Below are 27,561 nucleotides of genomic sequence, written 5' to 3'. Positions count from 1 at the left end.
GTCCCCTCGGGGGCTCCCCCTCGGTCCCGCCGGATGCCGCCGCCGCCGCCGGTTTCCTGGCCCGTCTCTGGGCCCCGGTGCCGCCGCTTCCTCCCGGAGCTGCCGGCGGGGGGAGGCCGCGGGGAGGGGGCCGAAGCGCTCCTTATCCCGATGGGTTATTTTTTCCGGTCGGTGCTGCCGAGAGGGAGGTGGGAAGAGCCAAAGGCGGCGGTGCCCCCTTCCCGCCCCCCCTGCGCTGCAGCACATGGGAAGCAAAAGTTTTCCTCCTCCTTCTCCTCCTCCTCCTCTCTCCCCTCCGCCCAGGCGGCCCCGGGCCGGTTCCCCCGGAGCGGTTCGGAGATGAAGGATGCTCCCGCCGGCTCCTCGGCAGCTGCTGTCGGGTACCGGCGCTGTGCTGCGCTTCCCTCCGCTGGGCGATGAGGAATAAACCGCTGCTGGAGCGCCTGAGCCTCCCTGAGGGCTGGGAAGGAGCGAAGAGGAGACTTTGATCGCGCCTTGCCGAGGGATCTGCGGAGGAAAAGGGCTGTTGGGCAAACCCGAGCAGATGCTTTAGCAACGCCGGAGAGGCAGCGCTACAGCATCGCTGTGCCCGGGGCCCATCATGGGCACCGGCATGTGTTCGAGGAGGCAGAAGGGGCTCCTACAGACCGGGTTTTGCCTGGTGACCGTGGCGTGCCTGGGCTCGGGAGTTTTCATCTACAGCCACTTGCAGCAAAAGGTGCAGAACGCTGAAGCCCTGGCCCAGAAATACAAACAGCAGCAGGAAGCGCTGTCTGCCCAGCTCCAAGGTGAGTTCTGACCTGCTCTCTGTGTCCACACGCTGCCTGAACTTCCCTCCTTTTCCCTCTCTCCCAACACAGCCGCTGTCAGTTCTGCTGCACAGCCTGCTGATGAGCAGGGTGCCTTTGTGGTTCAGCTTTTGGCTTTAAAAAGCTCCAGAAAGATGCTGGCATGTATTTTCTTTCCCCCTTTGCTGTCTACAGTTGGAACAGCCTAGAATCCAACTTGCTGCTCACAGCAGTAAGGGGAACAGAGGGTGCTGGATTGGTGAGTTCAGCTGCGTCACATCTATTCTGTTTCTTGTCCCTGTACTTCTCTTTGGCTGTGAGGACTAGTCCTGTGACATTCTAGATGTGAAGCAGTATAGATGCCAGCAGGACTTGGAGAAGCTGCTTGGGCAGGCTCCGATATGTGGCTCTGCTCTCTGGCCTGCAGGAGTGTCAGGAAAGGGAAGAGACAGGCAAGGGATCCTTTCATAAAGTTTGTCATCATGCTGCCTATTGCGTTTGCAAGGAGACAACCCTCAACAGCCCACCTGCTTCTAGAGAGACTGATCTGTGACTAGAAAGGTCTTGCCTGCTTGTTTGGGGCTCACAGATGCTGGCACACAGCTCCCCAAAAAGAGGGGAGGAGGAAGAGGAACTGGCTTTTCTGAGCCTGTTGACCACCACTTGGTTCCTCTGGCAAGAGCTGCCAGAAGGGAAGCATAATGTGTATATTCCCCCTTCCTTTTCTCCCCTCATTTGTCCTCCTTACAGACGTGTTTAACTGTGGGAGAATGGCATTTAGCCCATGGAGAGATCCCAGCAGGGAAGGCTGAGGATGTTACTCCCTTGCTGAACTCTTCTTTGTCTTTGTCTATCACCCCAGCCTCACTGCATCTGCCAAAGTTTCCAGCATCTGTCACTAGATTTGGAGTCTCCAGAGGGGTTTGCTGAGGTCCTTGTAGAGAGGTTTGGTGGGAATCAGCTCTTTGGTAGCCAGTGGTTGGGTGTGGAATGCTGAAGGTTCCGGAGTGCCCACAGGATGGATTTTGTGTGGACAAAGTATGTTTGCCTGTGGGTCTAGTGAGTCAAGGTCAAGAGGTTCTTATAACAAGTGGGTTTAGACCACTGTGCTTAAATGCAGAGCTCTTCCTTGTGCTCAGGGCTGTGTATTTCTATCTGTAAACTGGGAAAGCAGAGTGTGGTGTATGTGTTTGGTTTGTCTCCCAAGGAAACACGCTTTAAAAGAGCCAATGAATCTTGTGGATCGATGCAGTGTGTGTATAGATTCACTGGTATGATCTTATGCCTTGTTTCTACTTCTTGTTGCTCTATCACACGGCAATCAAACAGCTACAGCTCCTAATGTGTTGCACAGTCCCAGCCACAGCAATTCCCACCTGCATCCTGTGTTTCTGAGATGCGAAGATCAGCAGGGCCGAAGTTAGCTCACATTCCTTTCTGGTGTGTCAGCATCTCTTGCTCCTCTTGGAAAGAGGGGCTGGTTCTTCAGAGGATAAGCTGACAGTGGTAGCCTTGGGGTACCCCAGTTTTGGGAACTGCAGGCCCAAGCAAACAACTGAGACAGGCTCCTGTGGTTTTGCACCCAAATACATTGGAGTGGCAGAGCTGTAGCCTGTTGCTGGGATTTCTAACCCTCTCTCAGTCCTCCCATTCCTAAATACAGTTGTTGCCATAGCTACCCTCTTTATTTTGAGAAGACACTTACTTGTCCAACAGTTTTAACAAAGGCAAGGCTTCCTGCTGGCTTTGGCTGGTGGGAGACGCCTGGCGACTGGCAGACAGGAGCCACACTCATGGAAGACTCACTGCACAGTGGCATCTTGCACACTTGGCCATGGCTCTTGTGCTGCTGGTGCTTTGGTGCGGGGAGTTGGGGCTCCGCGCTCTATCCCTGCCCCTGTGCTGACTCGTGGCCTGATTTATTGTTGTGTCTTCTGCATCCCATTTCTGTCTTTCCAGCTCTACAGAAGGAGGATGTGCTGTTCCAAAGTGGAATTCAGTGCTGTTTAACCAGTGCTTCAGGTGTCTCCTTTCACCTATCAACTATTTCCTACCTATCAAGTATTTCCTACCCTTCTTGTATCCGAGCACAATATTTGTGCAATTAGAGAGGTTTTAGTTTGGTCAGTTCACTAACCAACAGCACTGCTTGAACACATGGGAAGGAAGGTGCAGTTACAGTGCACTTCCATCTGACATTCCTGGTGGGGCTTGACAACATCAGGCTGCTGTCTGGATGGGGCTTGGAGCAGCCTGCTCTAGTGGAAGGTGTCCCTGCCCATGGCACGGGGTAGGAACTGGATGAGCTTTAAGGTCCTTTGCAACTAAAAGCAGTCTGGGATTGATTCCGTGATTCTTTCTCACAAGAGGTTATCATTGCATGCTGGCTGAGCCTGAGAATGCGGCACTCCTGTCCTCCCCAGCGGGTGTGTTTTATTCTGTCCCTTTCCTTTGCCATCTCTCTGGATCAGAGAGGGAGGTGTGATGAGTCAGGCTTTCATTCTGCTCCCCTTGTCCCTTGCTGTGGATGATTCTTGAGCCTGAGTGACTGATGCCATTGGTGGTAGTTGTGATGTGACTGGATGGAGACTGGCAGGAGTATCTGATGCTTCTAACAAGGAGAAGAAAGCCTTTTTCTGGGTGATGGGCTATGAGAGGGAAGGAGCACGGTGCAGTCTAGGAGTTGGTGTTGGTCTCTTTATGCTGAGAGCTGCTTGGAGCTGTAAGGCATGGGCAGTGTGGGGACTCTTCCCACAGCACGTATCGTTGGCATAGAAGTGGTCTAACGAACTATGTACATAGCTTTAGCAGAACCAGAGCAACACAACCGATGCCTCTGCTGCCCTGCTCCATGAAAGCAGGGAGCTAGCACGTGCTCATGGCTTACTCAGGCAGGGGTAAATTGAGGAGCAGGGGAGTAAAATCTGAGACTGGTGGCAAGACTGGAATTGCCCTCTCTTTATGGATCTCTCAAGCACCTGGCAGGGAGAGTTCATCTTAGCACTGTGGGGGTTATGAGGCAACCCCTTTACACAATCACTCTGTGCTTTGGGAGAGAGTGAGAACAAGTCAGTGCAAGACCTGACCTGTTCTTTCCCGAAGGCAAGGCCCTGCAGGGGATTTCATTGTCTTAGCAGCCCCAGTTCTGCATTTCAGCTCCTTTGGCAGCAGGTGACGGGGCGTTAGTGCTGAGCTCTGGCCGAATTCCAGCCTGGATTTAGACCCTGACCACCCTCCATTCTCTCCTGTAATTGAAAATTGTTAAAGACTTCCTGGCTTCCTGTCCTCTGAAGCCACACTGGGCCATGCTGGTCAGCTCAGCTGAGTTGTTGATGTATCCCACCACAGGCATGAGCAGGGAGAGCACTGACTGCTTTGTGTAAAGCTGAACCCACCTTTTCTGGGCCCTGTCAACCTGGAGGAATGGCAGGAGAGAGGACAACTGCATTTCTAGTTGCTGGAGGTAACTTCAGCTTGTCTTAGTAAAGAAAACAAATATCAGGGAGACAGATTTTTTCCTAAACTTTGCAAGCAACAGCTTATGGGATGGAACTGTTCTTGAAGACTCCTCTGTGTTGTGATGCTTGCATTAGGATTTGTGGTTATGGGTGTGTTAGCATCTACAGCAATAGGCTTGTGCTTTCCTATGCTTTAGTTTCCCATTTACTGTGTGAGACCTTGTGGCTTGGGGTCATCTCAGCAGATATTTCTGCACGAAACAGTTATTTCCTTGCCCGGTCCCTGCTGGGAGTGCTTGGCTCGTTTGAGTGAGGCTGTAGCTGTTGAACTTGGCCCACTGTGCACTTTGGTCTGGGTGACAGCACAACTGTGAGGCTGGTGCCTGCCCCGGCTGTTGTGGGACCTGGAGGGGTGGACAACCTGCTCCTGAGGGGGGAATCTCTAACCCTGCTCTTACACCAGAAGAAAACAGAGTCTACTCAGGCGACTGGGACACAACACGAACTGCTTGCAGGAGGAATTCCTCCAAGGCCAGGGCTGCTGGGGTAAATGCAGAGTTGAAGCTTGGAGTACATGGAAGGGCTTGGTAAAGCCTGGGAATTGCTGGGCATCCCCAACAATCCCAACAGCTGTGACTTTTCATTGCTGGTGTGAGGTCCCCATCACATCAAAGGCTTGTCCTTGGGTGCTCTGCTAGATCAGCCTGAAAGAAAGTGAGGCGCTTGGGGCAGAAACAAGTGCCCAGAGCCCACAGGTCTTTTGGGAAGTGGCTGATGTTCTGAAGATGACAATTTCATGCAATAAAGCTTTTTGTCATGTACTGAAGAAGGACCCACAGTCTCTTGGGTGCTTTTCTGGGCTGGGGAAGCCCTCAGGGTGACATCTGAGTAGTCCCATGGAAAGAGTGTTCCTAAACCTGAAGCTGTTATGAAGCAGACACTTGGGCAGCAGCAGTGATGGGTTTGCTGCTTCGCAGTGTGCTCAGCAGGGGAAAATGTCCTTCCTGATGGAAAACATGTATTTGTGCTGTAATGGATTGGAGAATGTGGTAGTTTCCTCACTATACATTGAGAGCAGCATCTACATTATCATTGGTGCTACTGATGGTCAACACTGTGAATATTAGGGACGCATAAGGATGTCTTATGTCTCTTATTTCTCCAGATTGGAGTATCTGCTCTCAGGCAGCAAACCACCTGATAGTGCAGGACCTGCACTGGCTTTGCTGCTCCCATACAACCTGAGTGGAGCTGGCTCTCTCTATAGATTCATTTGTGAGAACACAAGTCCTTGGGGCTCCTGGAATGGGTTAGCACTTGTTTTATGCATGCAGATACCATCCTGCTTTGTTCCTTTTCCTGGACACTGCATCATGGCATAGCCTGACCCCAAAGATCTTGGCTCTGGAGGCAAGTTTCTCCCATTGCTCCTCCCCTCTGAACTGCTGCCCGGTGCCATTCTGGCGTGGTGGCAGCCTGTGGAGGGGATGGAGGAGCCTGTTGCAGCTGAGTGCTGTGACTCTGGGAAAGCTCTTGGGTAGCATTCAGCCATCAGAGTGGATTAACATCACCATCCATCAGGAAGCTTCTCTGACACTTGCATTTGTCATGTGGCTGCTGTGTGGTGCAGCCTCATTGCTCTCCCTTCCCAGCTCCTGTGCGGAGTACAGATGCTCTTTTGTGTGTAATGGGAGAGGGAGCTGCTTGGCTCACTTTGCCTTAGTGGCCTCAGGGCCACTGAATGGCTGGGTTGTGGAAGGGGAGAAGATGTCTCTCCTGAATGCTGCATCCCTGGCAGTGTTCAAGGCCAGGTTGGATGGGGCTTGGAGCAAGCTGCTCTAGTGGAAGGTGTCCCTGACCATGCTATGGTTGTATGATTCCTCTGCAGAACAGATGACCTGAAAGGCTCTGACTGTCTCAAGCCTGGTAGTGGATTTGTTCCACAAATACAGAGTTTAGCCACTGGTCACTAAAGCCAGGTTTTGGGCTTTGCAGCTTAGGCTCCAAAGCAAAACCCAAGCGCAGATGCTCACAAGATGCACCTGACCCTTTCATTGTCTAGAACATCAGGTATCTGCGTGTATGCCAGGACTGTTGCTTTCTTGGTGTGGATTTTACATGAGCTACTGCATGCTCAAGCCTGGACATCCAGAGTGATGAAAACAGGAAAGGCCCCTTGGCAGTCCAAGGCAGGATTTGAGGTCCACTTATGCCCCTTTTGGGGAAGATGTGGGAAGAAATCTTAGGGTTTCTCTCATGCTCTGCCTCTTTCTGCTTCCCTAGTTGTGTATGAGCACAGATCCCGGCTGGAACGATCCTTGCAGAAGGAGCGAGGGGAACACAAGAAGACAAAGGAAGGTGAGCCTCTTGCATGGGTGCAGAGGGGTGGCCAGCCAAGCCCCAGCTTTTCTGTGGGGAGGTGTGTGTCGTACACAAAGCGTTTTCTGAGCTGCAGCTTTTTGCTCAGCAAGAGGCTGATTTCCTTATTCCCTGCCGTTAAATTCCAGCTCATTGAACTGTTTTCTCTTCTTCCCTCTCTAGATTTTTTAGTGTATAAGTTAGAGGCTCAGGAAGCTCTCAACAAGGAGAAGGTAGGTTCACTTTGTTCCTCAGAGCTGTGCGTGTGAGAATGGTAAAGATCCTTCTAGTACCACCACAATCATGAGGCCAGGGGTGTCTGGCATGTGTGAGACTGCGAGTGTGTATGGTACAGGGTGAACTTTGGCTGACTCCACTTTGCAAGGCTGTTGGTGTGTGAGGATTTACTTCATCTCGGGGCATGGCTGTGTTGTGCTAGAGCTGCTCTGCCTGTTCTCCCCTGCGTGACAGCAGAGTAGCTCGTGGGGTAGCAGGGAGTCCTGTGCTGCAGTCTGGAAAGAGAATTGCTGTTCCATGGTACAGAAGAGTCCTGGGGAACTTGAATGCAAGGCACACCACAGGGAGCATGGAGACAAAAGGCCATGGTGGTGTTGGGAAGCATATCCATTGTTTTCTGTCTCCAGGGATTGTCAAATTGCTTCCACTACCCTGTGGACTTCTCATTCTGCAGGAAGAGGAGGCCTTTCCAGTGAGGGTTAGGAAGAAACATCCCTGGGTGACAGCCTGTCCCCTTCACTTCAAGTTATAAGGCTGCTTATATTCCTTTCTCAGTGCATCTGTTGACGAGATGCTGGAGAAAAGTAGTTCTTTTAGCCTGCTCATCTGTGAGTGAATGTCATCCTGTTAACAGGAACTCATGGATGAATATCTGAATGCTCTCATGGCTGGGCAGCCCCCTTGCAGTTTGTGCTGGTAATATTTCATGCCATAGTGAGTATTTAACCTGTCAGTTACCTTGTGGGCTGTAGTGGAAATCTCTGCACGCTGGTTAGTTTGCACTGCCATGGTGCTGCTTAGTGTTTCAGCCCCGTTGCTTTAAGCTACTCAACCACAGATCCCAGCAGATGGTTGTGAAAGTGCCTGTAACAGGGAGAGCTGCAGCCTGTTCCCTCTGAGGTGGGTGCCACTGCTGCTGTGGGAACTTGCCCTGTGAGTGCTGGTGGCTTTCACACCTCCTGTGTTGAGATGCTACAGCGAAGAATGGTACCCTGGGCACAAAGGGGATGAACGTGACCGTTAGCAAGGCATAAGCACATCCATTAGATTGGTACAGACCCATCTGTGGACATGTGTAAATCCCTCCCGCTGCTGGTTTGTGTCACTTGAGCTCAGTTCAGCTGTACCTGGTTGCAGGAGCTTCCTTGAGGCTTAGCCAAGTGCTCAGTGATGGTTTTTGGTTGAGTGGTGCAGGTTGTGTGTGTGTGGGTGAAAGCCTCAGCTCTGGTGCTGGCTGCCTCCTCCTCCTCAGCTGCTGCAGGGATTGCTCAGCCTACTTTGGGGGGAGTTTACTGTGCAAAGCTCTTTCAGCACTGGGCCTGTCCTACATAAAGGACTGGGGAGAACTACTGGGAACGTGAATCAAGGGCATGCAGTTAATTAGCTCATTGTTAGTTAATTGGCTGGGTTGTTGTGCAAAGGTTCTCTTCCAGCTGTGCCCAGCTGCCTGTTCTGCTGGCCACCCTGCTCCCAGTCAGTGTGTGTGTGTGTGTGTGCGTGAAGGACCAGCAGGAAGCTGCTGGGGGTGCAGTGGCTGGGCAGGTGCTGGGCTGGGGTGTTTCCTGTCTTAGGTTTTCCTGGGGTTTAATGACACTGTTGGATCTTTTTCTTTCCAGCAAGACTCAATGAACAGATACGGGGCCCTCAGTTCCCAGCACAAGATACTTAAGGTAAGGGAGGAGTCTGGTGTGGCATCTGCTGGGCATTAAGGAATGCTCCCTAGAGGGAGAGTCGGTGCTTTTGCTGACCAGAGGTGCCTAGGAGGGACGCAGGGTTTCCTGCAGCTAGTGCCAGCACAGAGGGAGGAGACCACACCGTGGTGCTGATCCACATTCCTTCCTGGCTATTCAGGTTCATGGGAGTTTCCTATTTATCCTGTTGGGCTTTGTGTCGGATTACAACCTTCACCTATACCTCATTTCAATGGAAGTCTTTGTGCAGTTTATCTCACAGGAGTTCTGTTGTTCAGAATGTTCTTTTCTGGGTCTCTTTGTGTGAAAATAGGTCTATTCATTGTAACTTGCCCTTCTGGGCTAACACAGTGTATTCCAGGCCTTGCAAAAGGCTCAGAGGCAGGCATCTTATAGCATTTGATAGCTTATCACATGCTATATCTTGACGTTCTAAAGCATATCTGGATGTTAAAGTTTGCTTTTGTTAGAGCAGTGCAAGTGTGCCTGGTGCTGGTGGGGGTGAGATGGTTTCAGTTGGAGCATTGGCAGTGAAATGGTAATTTAATTCTGGGATGGAGAAAGAGGGCTATGTTCCAGCAGCCCTTAGCACCACTGGGTTGTATTTCCTGAGCAGAGCTGGACCTCCAGCTGCCTGGCTTTTGGATTCAAGCGTCGGGAAAAGGGAAGTACAGTTCTGTCTCTTGGGTATTATCCAGCACTGCGGATTCTGGGAACGCTTTGCAATAGCAATGTTCCTCTTCATAGCAACTGCAGTCTGAGCAGAATGCTCTGGCTTGCTTGTCTCAAGGGGACAGTGGGAGCCGTTTGTCCTGGCTCCCTTTCTCTTGCTTCCTCTTATTTTTTGGGGGGGAGAAATCTGTTTTTTTAGCTGTATTTACAGCTGCTGAAAGGCAGGCCAGCCCTTGGCACTGCAGTGAGGGAGATTTCAGCCTCCTCCCCAAGCCCCCCCCCCCCCCCCCCCCAAAAAAAGCAGTATTCAGCCCAACTTCCAGCTAGTTCTGAGCCTGAGTAACACTTTGGTACTGGAACACAGACGAAAACCACTTCCCACTGATGCTAGCTTCCTCAGGAGGAAGACTGCTGCCAGCAGTGTCATCACCTAGGAAGCAGACTTATGCTGAACAGAAGCATCCGATTCTATTACGCTGCAGGTCCCAAATATGACCAAAGACATCCATGAAGCCACATCAGCATAACTGGCTTTGGTATTTCTGGCCACTGCTCTCACTCTGGTCTGTTCTGAAGTCATCTATGTCTGATGAACATCTGTGCTATCTACAAAGCTGCTTCTAAATCGTGGCAGCAATACATGGTTTTGAGGTACTCTTAATATCTTTCTCTTTACCTGCCCATTGCCCCAGAGATAGAGCTGCATAGCTCATGCATCTTGGGCACTACATGTTGTCTGAACAGCAAAGGGGAGGTGGGATGAGAGGACAAGCTGGCCTGAATTCATACAGCTCAGCTGAAGGACTCCTGATATCTGGAAGATGAGGTGGCATCCTGAATGAGATGCTTCTCTGAAATAAACCCAACACAGCATGTTCCAGACAAAACCCAGCGCCTTTAGAGTCCTCCGAAATCTTGCATCCATTGGTCACATCCATCCTTAGAAACCAGCAGAGTGAGGATGTTCTGTGTGCTTAATGAGCTGCCTGGGCCTCCAGTGCTTTGTGTGACCTTGGTCAAGGCACTTCAGCTTCCTGCTGCTAGCAAAGGATGAGTATTCCCTCCCTTCTTCCCGGCTGTGAGCAGTCTGGGGACAGGCATTATGCGCATCCCCTGCCAGGCAGAATATGGGCTAGAAATTAATTGACCTGAGCTGATGAGGACTAAAAATGCCTTCGATTGCTTGGTTTCTTTTAAGAAATCAGTTCCCACTTGCTAACGCTGGTGGCTTCTGAGGTGTTTAGTATCAGAATGATTTGAGGGATGTGGTTCCTCTGCAGAGCTCTCTGCCAGAGGCTCTGATGAGAACAGCAAGTACCGAACGTCTCTGAAAGCCGAAGCAGGAATCTTTTATTCTCTCTTTTCCCTCCTGATCTGGTGATGTGATTAACCTGACATCCTCGTCTCACTCCTTTGTTCTGTCTCTGGGACCCTCCATACCAATAGCTTTTTCCTCTGCATTGCATGTATTTTTGGAGTACAGTTAGTTCTCTTCTTTTAGTGGAGGATAATTGCTTCAGGGGAGAATGCCTGGGCCACAGATGCTTTGTTTTACTGGGGATAAATGCAATCACTGATAGCACTTAGAGGTTTGGGGCTTCTAGAAAAGAAGAGGAGGTGGTTTTTACAGGAATGCTGCTGGAAATTGCAGCCTGAGTCCTGAGGAGCTGTTGTGTGGAAGGGCCAGGGTTCACCTGCAGCCTGTCCATCTGCATACATGATTGGTGTTGACAAACTGAATGTGGAAGGACTCTCAGGGTTACCATGGGAACAAAAAGGGAGGTGAATTCTGGTTCAGTGGGTCTGAGCAAAAGGATGTCTCAGCATGTTTTGTTCTAGGGCTCTGCAAGAGAGAAAGGGAGAAGAGAACAGCCCTTCAGCCCTGATGAATTCTTAGCCTGCTTGACATAGTCTGTGGTCTTGTGAGAGTCTTGTTATCCTGGCTTTTTATGCCTGTAAGCCCCACGTTACTGGGTGGGATGCGAGCTCTCTCTGGTCTCATTATGTGAGAGGATGTGATATCCTTGCAAAAGGTTCCTCCCTCCTGTTCTAGCAGCTTGGAGTGGTGGGTGGGAGAACAGCCAGGCGAGCAGGAAGCGAGCCAAACGGAGAACAACCAGAGGGGTTGGGTGTCCAAAGGCAATGGGAATTGGACCTTAGCCCTACTTAAAGGTGAACTACTCCTGTAAAGAGATGTGCAGACTGATGCTACGTGCACCAGGGAAACTCTCCTTGCAAGCAGTCTTGTCCTTCAGCATGGCTGGGAGTCTGGAAAGGACCTTGGCTTTGTGCTGGATCAGCTAACACAGCCTGTGTTGCTCTCACAGAGCAGGGTGTGCAGGGAAGCTGGGAAGGAGTAGGAGTAGTTCTTGGCTGTGCCCCAGAATCTCCATCTCTTTTTCAGGCAGGAGTGGACTTGCCACCACATTCTGCTTCCCGTTTAGTAGCTTTCAGGAACACCTCCCAAACTGCTTCATGCAGCAGAGTTTAACTGGCATTTCACATCCCTCCTGAACCACTGAGCACAAAGAATATCCCGCTGTATCGGGGGTTTCTGGCTACCTTATTGGAGGAGCAACCACCTCTTCTGCCTCCCCAAGCAACTTATTAAACAGGCACTCGAGTAGCACTTGGCAATAGCTAAATCACTCTTCTTCACCTTGTACTGACTTTGTCCCCTCTTCTCATATTCAGAACCAGCATGAAGATGTCAAGAAGCAGCTGCTTGACCTGCAGCTGCAGCACAACAGCTTGAAACTGGAACATCGCAAGACACTGGAGTCTCATAGCCAGAAATATGCCCAGCTGCAGCAGGAGAAGGACAGCGAAGTTGCGAACTTGCAGGGTGAGTGTGATGGAGAGCTGAGAAAACACCGACAAACCGGGTTCAGGAGAGGACAGTGTTTCCTCTACAGGCCCCCAGAAGAGTGCAGGAACACTGTAGGACCGTGAGTGTGCAGTGCCTTAGCCCTTCTGTACCCCATTTGGAGTTCTCTGGGGTTCAGAGCTGCCTGTGCTGTTACACTGCATGGGGCATCCCTGGCTTCTGTCAACACCAGCTTTCACAGTGTTCTTTTAAAAGCCTAATTGACCTTTGCTGTCTGCTTACTCATAGTACACATCCATGCTACTTATCTTGTGTGGAATTTGTGCAGGACCAGGTAAGAGAACAAATCATTGTGCCAGATGTTGATGGTATTCAGCCTGTGAAACAGTCCATGTCCCAAGGAGGTGACACTCAGGATAAGATAATCCCAAAGTAAAAGGCATGAGGCTAAGGTAGAGGTGCATGCCTGTGGTTCCACAGTAGGCTGGAGAAGAAGCAAAGGTTCATCCATCGGATAATGCTGCCTTACCCTATCCTTTCTCTGGTGGGTGAGTGTAACTAGGCAGACATGGGCACAGATGTGGCACAGATACAGCATTGTGACATTTAGGTATCCCATCTGGTTCAATATACATTTCCCACTTCTCTGTACATTTTTGACAATAAAAACCAATTTCTACACTACTAGAATTCTGTAAATGCTAACATTGAAGCAAATTAAACATACTTTTTGTAGTTAATGGTGTAGCTCTATAAAATGCATTTACTATTGCAAATATTGCAGAGAATGCTGATCCCTGTAATTCCCAAAGAGCAGTTTCTATTTAGTCTGCTCTTTAATTAGATTGGGGGGGGGGGTTTAAGGTTCACATCTGTTCTTACTTATATTAGGTCTGGGAGATGGAAATCTGCTCCTGTTTTGTTTGGGTGTTTTCTCTGAGCACTCCTGGGTTCGAAGGGAGAAGCTGAACACAAGCAAATGAAACCTAAATATTTGATTGTCTCTTTCTTGCAATACGCAACCCTCAGTGAAGAAGGAAAAGAAATTGTGCAGAGGAAGGAGAATAAGGATCAGAAAAGGGATTCCTAGAGGGAAGCTGGTCGGGAAGGTCGGCTTAAGGCTGGGATATTGACATTCGCTGTCCATCTTCCCAGGCACCCAGCCTCAACGGCAGAATGTCCTGTCTCAGGGATGAATAGTATATAAAAATATGTACCACTGTAATCAGAAATATCTATAATCTAGAGCTGGAATCTTGCATGGAATTCAGCCTATGGCAAAGTCACCATCCTTTTTACAGGGAAACATTCCCATCCCTGTCCGTAGTGGCAGATGCAGCTATGTTTGCACAGAAATCCCAGTGCATGCAGCAATGCTGATATTGTGAGAGAGCTTCAGCATCCCAAATAAGGCTGATATTCTTTGACAGTCTTTATTGGAGGATACACAATTATGTTCCAGGCAGTGAAATGTAAGTGCATTGTGTGTCTTGTCACTGGAGTACTTAGTGTGCAAAGAGCTTGAAAGGAGCCCAGCCTGGGAGCTGCAAGGCACAGGCTTGTTACTTAACAGCATAGGGAATACATGTGCCTGAGGACCAAGCTGTCCTGCGATTGCTTTGTGTGTTGGGGGTCTTTGTGCCATCCTTTCAAGAGGCAGCTTCTCTGTGCAGTAGGGGGGAACCTCCTTGGATCTGCTGTGGGTTCAGGAGACAGGACAGACCTCTCCTCTAGTTGCTTCTCAGCCTTCCCTTACAACAGGTAGGGGCAGTGACTGTTGCTCTCCTGGTATTCAGCTGCAATGGGTAAGGGAAATGAAGAAACAAACTTGACAGCAAGCACAGCCAGAGCCTGACCTGATGGTGATAGCAGAGACACTCTGGAGAGAAGGAAGTTCCTTGGATGGGCAGGACTCCTGAGTGCTGACAGGAAGGAGGATTCAGGTTTGTCAGTGTGTTTGCCTAATCCCTAGTTAGTGCTTCACTGTAATCCCTGGGCTTGGAGAGATCTGTCAGGATCAAGAGGAATTAATTATGAGGGACACTTGAAAAAATAGCTTTCTTAAGCAAATATCTTCTTCTCTTGCAGATACAGTGTTTAAACTCAGAGAAGAGAGCAAGCTGCTTCGGAAGGCCCACCAGGAAGTTCACTCGCAGCTCCTTAATGCCCAGGTAACCAGCAAGGGGCTGTTTGTGGCCACACGGGACAATCTTTCACTGGGGTCTGGATGCACCATCAAGTATTCTCTAAGTAATAAATCTAGTTATCAACTGTATCCCAGTGTGGTCCGTTGCCTAAAATGGTGCTGGTTGTAAGATGCATTCTGTACAAGCTCTCCAGCCTGGAATCTATCCCAGTAGCTGAAAATATGGATATGCTACACAAGCCACTGGTTCAAGTGAGTGTGAACCAGCACATTCCCAACCCTTGAATGCCTCCTCCACTCACACACATCTCAAATACCCTGAATGATGACGAACTGCCCCTGGTTTTGCCCATAACTAATTGCAGAGAGGATTAGCAATGCAGAGGTGCTTGCTGAGACTACAGACACTCAACAACCCTGGCAACAAGGTTCCTTTCTACAACTCCATGTGAAGCCTTAGTAGAGAGGGAGATCTATAAGGAATCTGGAAATGGGAAGGAGCTAAGTAAAGAAGCAGGTGTTCAGTTAGTAAGTGTTGGAGCAATACAAGTGGTGGTGGCTTAAAGCTAGAGAGGCAGAAAAGCACTTTCCTGCAAGGGGGAAAGACAAATCTTTTGTTCATACGGTGCTGTGCTCGTGATTTGAGCCTCTTCAGCACACTGCACGTCCCAACCTCAATGAATTCTGCTCATCCACCTGAAGCTGGGAGACTTGGGAAAGGGAGAAAGGGGGTTATGCTGGCAGAGGTAGGAGGATTTAATGTCTTTACAGTGCCTGAGGCTCTTGAGCTGAGCCAAGACACAAGCAGCTTTGTAAATACACTTTACAAGTCACTTCGCAGTCTGAATTAGCCTTTTCTGTTGTTAATTAACAGCCTTCTGTCAAGCACTCCCTGGGATTATAGGATAAGCCCAGAAGCAAGGAGCTGGTTTTGGTTAGATGCTGTCGACAGCCGATTCTTCCCCTGAACTGGATGCTGAACTTGAACTAGAGGTGGAGGGCGCAGTGGGCTTTGACTCCAAGATTGTTCTTGAGTTCTGACTGGATCTGCCCTGCAAAATAGGAGGGATTTAAGTGGCTCTGACAGCTCTCTGGCTCATGTCAGATGTGGTTTGAGGGGTCTCGGGTGCACCATCAGTGTATGTGACTTGCCTGCCTTAATGCCTTAGCACTGAACTGCTCTTTTACCCTGCTCCTCCACACGGCTGCTCGGATCCTCTGCAGTGATGCTGCCTGCAGTGTACTTGTTGGAAGCTAAACAAAGACTTCTAGTCTCTGTAGGGGTCAGTCCAGCGAGCCCAAGCCGGGAATTGAAGCAGCATGAGATGACAAGCTTCCCCGGTGCCCCTGGCAAGCCTACATTCATTCACACCTCCTGAATTCCACTTCAGCAGAGTACCCTTAAAATGCTGTTTGCCTGTGCCGTGTTAGAGAAAGCAATCAGCAGTTCAGCTGGGCAGACTAGTGCACACTCGGAACAGCATCACAACCCCTTGGGCAGAGGTGGTTGAGGCTAAAAAGTCAAGCACTTGAGGCTGGAAAATGTGGTGGCAGCGTTTGTGCTGCCAGTCTTAACTTTCAGGCCCTTCAGTGTTGAGTCCAATGGGAAAAGTGGTTTGTAAGAAGCAGCTCCCTGTCATTGCTTGCCAAAGAATGAGCAGAAGGATTTGCCCTGGGTGAGGGAGAGGGCTCAGTTGCCTGCTCTGGGTGTACCAGACAGTCGTGTAATGAAGTTGTGCTCCAGCCATCTGTCTGCCTGCTATTTCTGGCTCCTACAGAAGAGGCAGTGGTTGATCCCAATGATTTCAGAAAATTCCTTGGATCTTTGGACAAAGAGCCTAGTGTTAAAGGGTTCTGTTTGCGTTTCTGATCAGCCCTTTGTAGCGTGTAATCAGTGATTCCCATCACAAAGATGAACGCAGCCGTGGTTGCCATCAGCGGGGTGAGGTGCCATGTGGAGGAGCAGACACCTACAAAGGCTCAGGCTTCTCTTTGCCGTGGCAATTTGCACTGTATCCTGTCTTGCTTCCTGCTGGCAGGTGGAAGTTTAGAGGAGTAATTTGCATTCTAGACAACACGTTCCCATTCCAAGGGTTCTAACACGTTCCCCAAGCCCAGCCTGCAGTAGCTGTCACATCAGTTGCTCTGCCAGGTAAAATGAGGCACGGAGGCATCAAGTGAGACACGCACAGCTTGCTGTGACGGGGTGCAAACGGCGTGTGGGAGTCTGTGCACTAAGGCTGGTTTATAGCCGCTTTCCCTCTGGGCTGACCACCTTAACAGGCTTTTGATGGGTACAAGCTCTGCTTCCATCTGGCTTGTTCTGACTGGAAGCAGTCTCCCACTAGCTAGGGCTATATGCCATGAACTTGGCTTCCTTTTCCTTTCCTCATTCCTTTTATGTTAGCTTTGCTGAGCGGTTTTGTTGGGGTTTGGTTTGTTTTCTTCACGTTAAGGTCAAATTTCAGGGGGAAGATCACAAATCACCAGAGCCTGCTCAGGAATTCATTTCCTGCTGCACTTTCCTTGCTGCTTGGAAGCTTTCCTACTCTGCCCAGACCCTAGTTTGGTCCCTTTCCAGGTACCTTTGGCAAGCATATGAAAAGCTTTCCCCGGCACTTCCCTATAAATAGCTGGGGTGGGAGTGAGGAGCTCTTCCTGAGTAGCTTTCTCAAGCCCTACTTTTGGAGATGGAAGAAATAAGCTGCAGCAGAGAGAGAAGTGTTGCATTTGCTGAAGAGTCCCAGAGAATCAGTTCTCATTTGTCTTGCAAAGTGAATTGAATTGTCAAGGAGGATTGTGCCAATTGTTGTCAGCCCTGCTGAGCTGAGCACATCCATGGGGAAATGCCTCCGCAGGAAGGGAAAGAGAAAAGCTGACCTGGAGGTACACGTGTGTGAGCACAGGAGGAGAGGGAGCCAAACCTAACAGGACCTAGGATACAGCTCTTGTGCAGAGGCTGGAGTTGTGTCCATGGCTTAAGCACTAAATGCATTGGGCAAAGAATGGATGTCGTGGGCCAGCACTTCCAGGGTATGCAATAAGATGCAAGACTGGAATCTGGAGGGAAAGCTAAAGACTAAACATTAATGGTGTTATCTCCAGCCTTTCATATACATGAAATTCTATCTTCTTTAGCAGTGTATCCATGCTGAACAACTGGCTATAAAAAAGTGGCTCTTCTCAGCAAGGAGTGGTTTAACCCTGTTATTGTGTGAGGTTTCTCTGTACACTTCTCATCCCCTCAGGCCCAGATGGAAGAGTTCAGGCAGCTCAAGGAAGCTCTACAGAAGATGCCAAGTTTCAAAGGAGGAGGTGCTGGGAAGGGGCAGCAGCAGTTTCAGGCGCTGAAGGAGCAGCCCATGGTGCCAGCCAACAGCCAGTTGCAGCTTGTGAGGCAGAAGGTGTGGTATTCCCAGGAAACCCCAGGGACAAGAGTTCTGCAGGGGGCTGAACAGGAGGGAACCGAGCTTGTTCCTTCAGAGCTTGTTCTCATCCATTCTTCCTTGCAGGCTTTTCCAGTCAACCAGGAGAGCCGCCCCTTTGGGAACCCGCTGGCCTCACAAGTCTCCGGGGTTCAGAAGCAGGCAGGTGGCCCTTTGCTGCAGGGCCAGAACTCGTACAGTAACGATGGCCCAAGGCCACAAGCCAACGTGCTCTTTACCCATCCACATCCAGCCCCAAGGCAAGATGCCAACTCGCTGCCAGATGCTCTGCCAGCCTGGCCGGTGAGACGCGGGGACGGGCACGTGGTCCGCTTCACCCGCACCATGAACAGTCTGCCAAATGGGAACCCTGTAAGTCCTGCGCCCTTGTTTTGTAGCACTTGCTTCTGAGGCTCGAAGCTCTGGTATTTGTAATGACCTGCATGTGTGCATTCCACTTCCCTGATGTGGAAACTGTCCTGGCCTCAGGCCTCGGACTCCTGTGCACTCTTAAGGGTTTGTGGTTTAGTGGCTGGGCTCAGATGAACGGGTTCTTGTTCTGGATCCTGCTGGACCTGCAAAGAGTGAATCATAAAAGCAGCTCCCCTGACTCCTGGGGTGATAGAGAGGGAGTTTATGGAAAGCAGGTATCTAAAAACCAGACAATTGCAGTGTGGTTCCACTGGAATTACAGTAACTTTCCAACGGGAACCTGCAGGATGTTTTTTAGAGGCGGTTTTGTTGTTCCTCCTCTTGGAGATTCGCCTACCCAAGAAAAGCTTGGGTCAGATAAATTCCAAGTTTTCCTCTTGGCTGTGTGGAAGGAGAAAGACTTCTCTTACTGCAGGCCAGCTGGGTAGCACTGTAGATTTGTTTTGGAGCACTTCTGAATCTGTTGTTCTCTGATAAAGGCTTGCCCTGGTCCATAAACCTGCCTGAATGCAAGGGAGATGCTGAGGTATCACACTAGGAGCTTGTGTGTATCCCAAGCATGTGTCTTCTCTGCAGGATCTAAAGATGGTGATGCGCATTCATGTTCAAAGCAATGAGGAAAGCCAGGCTCCTGGATTGGCACCCTCTGACCTGAAACAGCCCTCTGCAGCAGAAAAACCTCAGGCACCAGACAACCACCACTCTCCAGGGAGCAAACAGGTCCAGATGCAAAGGTTGGTGAAGTAAAACTCCCTTCTGCTTGCAGTATTGAGGCTGAGAGGTACCATACAGGCTCATCCCCGACTTCTTGTGCTTATTGTGGTTTCTACTTGAAAGGTGGTTGAAGAACGTGTTTGTTACTGGTTCCACTGCCATCTAATGCTTGTAACCGACTGTCGCTGCCAGGTCTTGATCTCAGCTGAAGCAGAGCACTAGTCATGTTGCAGGCAATGTTGTGTGATGGAGTGCACAGTCTGCTGTGGGTGCTGTGCTGGAAAATAAAAGGCTCTTATGTTGATGGTGCATGCTCTATTGGCTGCCTTTGTATTTGAACTGTTCAGTGAAGTGTTTGTGTGGGGAGGAGAGAGAAAGAGGAGTTCCTGCCGAGTGAGATCAGGTCACCGTGCATTTCCTGCTAGCTAGAGGAGAGAGTGGGATGGGAGGCTGAACTCACTGGAAGAAATTTCCTCCCTTTCATAGATGGTGACTGAAATACCCTGTTTTGTTTAGCAAGCTGGAGATACTCTGCACCATATGCAGCAGCAAGGGTGGCTAAAAATTCCCTCCGTTTCTATGAATGAGAGGCATAAGTTGTACATTAGAGCTGTGATCCAGTTTTGCCACTAATTAATCTGTAATGTGCCAAGCTCTGCAGGAACAACCAGACCTTGAAGATCTGAGAGCCTCTCATCTCCAAGGTTACTTGGTAGTCTACAGGCAGCTGGCAGCCAGCCCCAATTCAGGTACTAGGATGTTTTCTTTGCTTCTAGGGCAAAGACATCCCAAACTCTGTATTCTCTCTCCTTTGTTTCCTTTCCTCCCAGGGAATGGAGCTTGGCTTCCTGTTGCCAGTGCACTCCTGAGGGATGCTAGGGATTCTCCTTCACAGGGCACATGAAAAGTCACACAGGTCTGAGACCTCTTGTCCTGAAACTATTGGGTTTTATCCAGAATGGGGTAGAAGAGGTTACAGTAATAGAGGACACAGCAAAATCCATCAGACAGCCCAGGCTTTCATCCTGTCTGTGTTCCTGCATACCTGCATTTGAGGTGATGTAGTTAATATAAACTTCAGCTTCACCTAGACAGGTCAAACAAACCAGTTCAATCATATCAATACAAGGATCAGGGTTTACAATAAGAAAAGACTTGGAACTGGTACAATCTTCTGAGCTTAGCTGAAGCCTTGGCATTAAAATTCTCTGGGATTGTTGCTCCTATCTGGCATCCTCAGCACAGTGTGTTCTCCAGACCTGTTCTTGGTGCAAGAACAGAGGGAGCTCTGTGGAGGTGAGTCCCTTACAAAGGGCAGAGGTTCAGAGAACAGCATGAGCCATTCCACGCAGGTAACAGAGTGGATCATTCCTACAGTACGATACTTGTATTACCGTAGTACTTGGGAGTCTAGTCAGGGACCAGGATCCTGCTGCTGGGGATGCTGTACAGGCGCAGCAGAAGCTGTTTTGCAAAAGGAAGAACATGTCTTTCTCAGGCTGCAATTCATCAAAGCCTGGCCGTGCTCCAAAACCTGGCTCTGAAAATAGTGCTTCCTTATTTAACTTGCTTATTCTCTGTGTGTGTCCAGGTCATATCTGTCCAGTTCACCGGAGCAAATCAGATTTCATTTCTGTTTTATCAATAGAGGAGGCTTCTGGATTTACTTCTAAATTCAGCCTGATCCTTCCCATTCTTCTCTGTCACTTTTGTTTGTTCACTTAACCTGAAATGTTCCCAGGTCAGAGATTGTGCTTTGCATATTCCTTCAAAGGAATTTGCATGGACACAAGGAGTAACAGCACAGAGAATACTCTGCCTTTTTATAGGGAGAGACTTGTGTGGGTGTAGCTGAAGGTGAGGGTTGAAACTGTGATGGCAGAATGGCCTCTCCTCAGCCGTGTAGAGCCTAGAGACGATGCTGTGTCTCCTCTGTGAAACAGAAAATGCAAGTATTGGATTTGTTTGGCAAGGACAGAGATCATGGTATGTTTGATGTGCTTTTCTGTGCCTGGATCTATCACACTGAGCAGCTGGAGGCTGTTACTTAACACTGCATGAGCTTGGTGATAAGGAGTGCATAAACCAACCTTCTCCAGAAGGTGTCAGTGCCAAGAACAACAGCAAACCGCAGCAGAGTACAAAAGAGGCCATGCATCCGATGCCAAGAACTGCTGCATTGGGTGGCTGAGACCAGCAGATTCCAGACGAGCTCTTGATGGCCGGTTTGCATTTTGATGGGTTTGTAATGGGGAAAACTGGACTGAAGGTTATGCTTTTTCTCACTGAAGGTTTGGTGTGGTGGTGGTAGTATGCTGGCTTTGAAAAGCTGCTAAAGCAAAGGCCACTTGTTCTTTTTCAGCACTTAAAAACTCAGGTGTCTTAAGTAGACTTCTAAATGCCATCTGGCTCAGGCTAAGCCAAGCAGTAATCCTGCTTGGAACTGGTGGTAACTTACTCAGGTTAGAAGTTGTTTCAGTCACTTTTAAGAGTCCCCATTACCGTGATTTCATCCCTTCCTTGATCCTTTGTTTCTAAAGGTGTCCTTGAGTAAGGATATTTGGGAGGAAAACATTCCTTGTGAGACAGCGTTCGGGGCTTTTCAGGGCTTCATTCAATAGTATTTGTTCTCTGACCTCCAATCCATTTCCATGCAGTGGAATGGTGCTAAGCTGCAGAGTCCTCTGCTGCTGAGCCTCTGGCTATCTGTGTGAGCTGTGCCATTGCTGCAGGCAGAGAGGCATTAATGAAAGATGTGCTGCATTTGGCAAGTATCTTGGTATCAAGTACTTGTCCCTCTGAGGCACTCCTGCTACGAAGGAAGCAGGCATAGATATTGATGTGGACAGCAGGAGAATGGGAGGTGGAAGCATTACAGAGGAAGCAGTTCCTGACTGTGGCTGCCTGAAAGGGGTTGCCTGAACTCTCTCAGATAGAGCTGTGTGTGAATAATTGATTTTTCAGGTCAGTAGATGGATCAAAGCAGTTGAGCAGTGGTGGTAGGAGAAGCAGGAAATCACACTGGAACGTGGCTTCCCTCTGAGTGAAGCAGTGAAGCATTTTTCCCATGTAAACCAAAGCAATATGCAGATGTTTTCAGCTGGTTCTGTTGTCATAGTTTGGGTTTGTACAGGGCACAGATGCTGTGGAAGACTTTTATAAACATCTGCTGCTTTAAGTATACACATCCCAGTCGTGAAGCTTTGTGAGGACATTGTAGCTCTGAAACAAACATCAGCAGACAACGGAAACTGTCAGCTCTGTACTGCAGCTTTCCTGGTTATGTGGAAAGGGTTTTCCTCCTTGCAGGCCTCACTTCTACAGTTTTCCTTTAGCACCTTCATTTTAAATGAAGTTGGAACAATAAAGAGGACTTTTAGGTTTGGTATGTTTTCAAAGACATCATTTCTGTATTGGGGTATGTGTGAGGCATGAGTAAGTATCTATTTGGAACTGGAGCTTATTGCTATGGGGATGTGTTATTGTATCATATGAGTAATATTAAAGCAGTTCTACAATAAATCGTGTTTATAAAGCGTAACTTTGTACTTCTGGCATGTTAAATACCCAGTTTCAGGCAGTTATCACAGTAACTAATGCAATCTGCTAGTTCTGCCAGAAAGTTAAATTAAGACAAACTTCTGCTGATGATGGAGTTGTTTTTTTCCTCTGCCATAGTGAAATAGCAGCATTATGAAATAGCTCTTGATATACTGAAGCAGAAGGATTGTTTTGTTTCCTGCCCTTGTTGCAGCTGGAAAGACATTGTTAACAAAGTGAATGCCCAGATGGATGAACAACAAGCTCACAGTTACCCCAAGAGCCTTCATTTTGAGCCCAGGCCTAGGCAAGAGATGCAGAAAGGCAGCTCACAGGCACCCGAGCAGAAGAGAGGGGAAGAGCATCAGATAGCTGATGAGGAAGGCCAGAAGGAAAGGACAGATGATGAGGAGCTCGAAATGGGTATGGTTTCCCTAACCCTGTGCTGTCCAGTACTAACTTACTGCTAACCAAGGTGGGTTATGTATGTCTATGAGTGGAAGAGGGAAGCTGCAAATTTCCTTGGGAGCAAATAAAGACATCAAAAATGAATTACAGTAAGCCAGGCAGGCAGGGCAGAGCTAAAATGGGCTTTCAGCAGAGGCATCCAGTCTGAGACTCTGCACAGAGATGCTCTGCTGTGCTCAAGGGGCTGGGATACAGTGTGAATGCTTTGTAAACAGATTTCTTTGCTGCAAACAGACTCTGCCATCAATTTCTCTTGCACATGTGGAAATAACCTGGAAGATCTGGAAGTCAGCTAGTTACCTTTGTCAAAAAGCCACTGAAATGTAGATGTGACTAATGCTACTTCTGCGTGTTGCTAGGCTGAGGGGGAATGACTAAGTGCATGGCTTTTCATGTAGCTAACATTTTGCTGCAGTCCTGAAGGCAGTGAGACAGGGAAGCTGGGAGCGGAGGCTCCTGTGAGGATCTCATTTGAAATGCTGACTTGCATCCTATTAAACATTATAAAGATGATCTCAGCCTGCTTTCTTGACAGTAGATTTTTAGCTCTGGATTTGGAACCATTGGCTAGGTTCACTCTGGGCAGTGAAGTCCTCCCCTCCAGAGCAGTGACACTTAGGTGACAGCTATGGTGTGTACAGATGCCTGTTTGGAGAGGACATTCTGTATCCCCATGCTTTCCCACAGCTGTGTTTAGTTGCTATTTAATGTTTTCCTGACCTGATTTTCAACAGGCCCCTTTAGAGGAACAGAGCTAATTGGTTCACATCAAAGTGAATTCTACCCTGAAAAGAAAAGGCCTCATGGCAGGTATAAGTGAGGACCCACAGCCCTTGAACTCTGGATCCTAACTGGAATGAAGAACTACAGTAATGGCTTAAATGCCTTGACTGTGCTGCTGTCCCATTGGAACACTGCTGTCACACAGGCTTCTTTGATGCTGCAGGGAGAAGCACACAGTCTGTGGTGGCAGGCATATGAGTACCAGGGCTGGACATGTATCAAGAAGTTATGGGCAGGCTTCAACGTGTGCTTATGCCCCAGCCTCAGGGACAAGGAAGCAGCTTTGGCAGCTGTAGCAAGCAAATCCCTACTTGACATAGAGTTATACAGCTGTTCCCAACAGTGGGAATCCTGACTGGTGACACTGGGTTTTGAGAGAGTACACTGGTAACTGTCCCTTTTCCTTGCAGATGCAGGAGTGATTGAGAGGGAGGAGAATTTGCATTCTCAGAAAGAGACTGTTGTCCAGGAACCAATGGTGAGTAACGCTGTCAGCTGGATGCAGCCCTAGCTTGGAATAAGAATCCAGCTATCCCATTTAAGTTGATGCTTTCTATAACAAACCAAACTCCTTGGCTCTGGAGTGATTCAGAGGGATAACAAAGATGGGGGGGGGGGGGGGGGGAAGCCTTCAAGCACTAACATGCTTGAAGAGAGGTGTGACTGAAATGTTACCAGCCAGCACTTCCTGCTTGCTGGGGAAGGCAGCAAACCTTCTGTCTCTCGAGGGAATATGCTGCCGGTTATTTACAAGAGGCTTTTCTTGTGCAGATGCCAGATGATGCTGCAGATCCTGCCCAGGATCCCAATAACCAAGGTGAGGATGAGTTTGAGGAAGCTGAGCTGGAGAGACCTGACTTTGAAGAGAAGGTGGGAGGTTTGGAGAAGTTCAAGGAGCCCAGCGTGAAAGAAGAGTCTAAGGAGAAGCCACCGAAGGTGACTGACATGAGGGCAACCAGCAGGGGCCAGGGAGAGATCCCAGCTATGAATGGGGGGAGGCAGGGAGCTTAAGGACCCAAAGGAAAATATCATGTTCCTGAACGGATCCACAATCCAACTGCAAGGATATGGCAGGCAAGAGAAACCTTTCTGAGTGAGAATCAGTGGGTTCCTCAGTACCAGAACTTGTCCTGGCCCTGCCCTCTCTGCTTCTTGAAGTCAACCCTTGCATTTGCAGCATGGCTGGAGAGATACTTGAACAGGAGATGGCTCACTCCACAGCTATTACCTCAGAGGTGCTGGGTCCCTTCAAGCACTTGAGAGACCAAAACCGGAGACAATACCACAGCCCTAAGCTCAGGGTCTGGTCAATGCAGCCACTGCTGTTCCTGGGGTGGGTGTGCAGCAGTCATAACATGAGAGCTCTGGCTCTTTGCTTGCCTGCTTGCAGAGGGAATCCATTTATCCTGCTAAGTGCTCCTTGCTGTCTGAACCCAGCCTCTGCATCAGGGAGATGTTAGCTTGTTTTGACAAGCAGCTGAGCGTTGCTTGTTTTTAAAAGGAGTGTTTTATCTGTTAGGCTCTAAAATCATGATTAGTAGTGAGGTTTAAAAAGAACAAAAAGACATGCAGGCCAATGAAATCAAACAAGAGCGAGATGCTGGCACCAGCTGAGCAGCACTGCTTGAAGATTAGTGAAAATGGGGAAAGAATTAGTGACATAAATACCTGACTTTCAAATAGGGCTGTGCTGTGATCCCTAAAGCTCTGCCCTAAATGACTTGTATATTGCCTGCAGTCCTGAGGCTTGTTGCAACAGCAGCATGTGCAGGGGCCCTGGGGCCCTCTCTCCACAAAGGAAGGAGCTGGGCAGTTGCTGCTGGCATATGCGTAGAGAGACTGGGTGGAGAAAGTACAGATGGAGTTTGGCTGCCTCATTGTCTCTGCTGTCCCCTGATTCCTGATCTGTTTCCCAGTGTTCCAGACCTGGGGCTCTAATGCAAGACAGCTGTATCCCTGGCAGGGGGTGGGAGTGGGCTGGAGCACTGTTAGCAGCATCTGATTTCCTGTATTTTCCAGGATGCTGGCAGACCTGCCAAGCCCAGGGAAGACCCAATGGATGACTATCAAGAAGATCAGGAGCAAGAAATTGTACGACACCAAGGTTCTTCCTCTTTCCCTCTCTGGTGTGATTGTTACCTGCGTATGTTGGTAGCCAGGAGCTGAGCAGGACTCAGCTTTTAGGAAACCAGATGTGAGCACCGACTTCAGGTTTGTCTCTGCTCAGTGAAGGGGGTCTCCAGAACAAACCTGGACCCATTTACCTCTGCTCCCTTTATTGAACAAAGGTATTTGTGGCAGAAGAAAGTGATGTCCCACTCCTGAGTCAAACAAGCATGGGAGGTGGTGTGCAGGTTAGGCCACAGTTGTCAGATAGCAACTGCTCCTCTGTTTGACTGAAAACCAGGTATTGTTGCTGTGTGTCAGAGCTCCAGGACTACTGTAGCCAGTGTCAAGTTGACAGTCCCTCTAGGAGAAGGACTGGAGGCCACCCAGGCTTGAGAGCAGAAGTACTAGAGAAGATCACCCTGGTGCCTTCTGGGCAACAAGGGATGGAGCTCTGCCTGTGCCCCCTCTGTGTCTTGGCTAAGTGGCTTGCTGATGACACCTAAAGGTCCCTGGCAGAGATGGACCTGTTTTACTTCCTGATTCTTCCTTCTTTTCCTTCATTTCCCAACCTGAGCTGTGTAGTAGAACAGCTATACTCAGAAGCAGCATAGTGTGCTGCTTAGGGTCTCCTTTCCCAGCCCTTGCTGATTTTTCCTTCCTGGCTGTTTGTCTGCATGCAGGAGGATCATGGAGGTGAGGTGGATGACAATGATGACCTGGAACTTGTCCAAGACCAGAAAGACCGGGCAAACATACAGGGAGCTGATGGCAAAAAGGATGACTACTACTGAGAGATGCTAAAGGAAAGTGGAATAAGCTGGGAGTGAGGGGTCAGGAACCCCTCCTGGGAACTGGCTCCTGTACTGAACACTGCCCAGACCAGAGGCAGGAGGAGGTAACGGTCTTCACAGGCACTGAGCAGTGTGCTTGCAGATGTGCATCACAGCTGCATGTGGGGGGCCATTGCTGCCTCTCCAATCAATAGCATGGAAGTGCTCTCAGACTGTAGGGATGGGTTTTATCCTGCTGCTTTTCTTAGAAGCACTTTTTGATTTGTTGTGTTCTTCACCCTCTCGTTTTCCCTCTCCCCTCCCAAGCTGGAGAGTTTTTCTTATGTTTTTTAACCCCCTGGGCAGCAGAGGGGAGCCTGAACTGGTCCCTGGACTGACTCGACTGATTGCTAATACAAAGGAATCTGTCTTCATAACATACTTTGCTCAGTAGTGTTTCTTTAAAACATCCTTTGCTCCCCTCAGAATAAGGTGGAGAGGAATTTAGCTTGCTTTTTGTCTGGAGTAATGCAAGGGTGATAACTAACCATGAGCACCAACAGAAATGACCACGTACCAGCCTGGGTGTGTCTGTGTGTGTGCATGTGTGTATATGAATGACTGGATCCCCTTCCTGGTGCAGAGATGCTTCCCAGTGATTTGCAGTAGAACCCCATAGAGGTCTTTCTTTGGCTTTGAGATGTCACTGTCCTGCTGGGCTGCTTCAAGTCTTCAAATGCAAGCAGCAGGATGGGAGCAGACATCCACTTCTGTGATGGGTATGCTCCAACCTTACTCCTATTTATGGTGCAGCTGCAGCATCCCAGCAGAGCTGTCCCTCCTCAGGCTATTAGCAGAGTGCGTCGGAACATATCCAGCCCGCCTCTGCCTCTCAGACCCATAACCTCCTCCTTCCTTATCCTACTGATGTACACTCAGCTTTTGGTACCTCCCTAAGCTGTTAGCACCAAGCAAGCATGAGAGGCTTGCTAAGGATGGAATTTGGTGCACAGGAGGGGGAAAAAAATAAGGAAGAGTACTCATGATAGTATAGAGGAGTATTTCGAGCCCAGCTAATACAATTCCATCCCGTTCAGCTTCTTTCCAGTCTCCCAGCGTTTGTCAGGGAGCTAAGATAAATCT

At 49.2% G+C, this 27,561-nt stretch overlaps 1 protein-coding gene across 2 annotated transcripts; it reads left to right on the top strand.

The window, feature by feature from the left end:
- The first annotated feature begins 233 nt into the window (after positions 1–233).
- On the top strand, positions 234–26,857 carry LOC133267737 (Golgi integral membrane protein 4-like). 2 transcript variants are annotated; one of them, XM_061450260.1, is made up of 14 exons: positions 234–788; positions 6,530–6,604; positions 6,788–6,837; positions 8,458–8,511; positions 11,899–12,049; positions 14,120–14,202; positions 17,426–17,581; positions 17,690–17,974; positions 18,611–18,768; positions 22,503–22,711; positions 23,950–24,017; positions 24,311–24,475; positions 25,559–25,643; positions 26,329–26,857. In XM_061450260.1, the coding sequence occupies exons 1-14, from the start codon at positions 602–604 to the stop codon at positions 26,343–26,345; spliced, it is 1,743 nt and encodes a 580-aa protein (XP_061306244.1). In that variant the 5' UTR covers positions 234–601; the 3' UTR covers positions 26,346–26,857. The 2 variants fall into 2 exon arrangements, with proteins under 2 accessions (XP_061306244.1, XP_061306243.1); XM_061450259.1 differs by having other exon boundaries at positions 237–788; positions 25,559–25,630.
- The last annotated feature ends 704 nt before the right edge of the window (positions 26,858–27,561 follow it).

Source organism: Pezoporus flaviventris, unplaced genomic scaffold (assembly GCF_033815535.1).
Source record: "Pezoporus flaviventris isolate CSIRO_AGI_PZ_B2104156 unplaced genomic scaffold, CSIRO_AGI_Pfla_v1 ptg000009l, whole genome shotgun sequence".
NCBI classification, from domain to species: Eukaryota; Metazoa; Chordata; class Aves; order Psittaciformes; family Psittacidae; genus Pezoporus; species Pezoporus flaviventris.
Note: the sequence above shows the minus strand (reverse complement) of the source record. Positions and strands in the feature narration are given on the sequence as shown.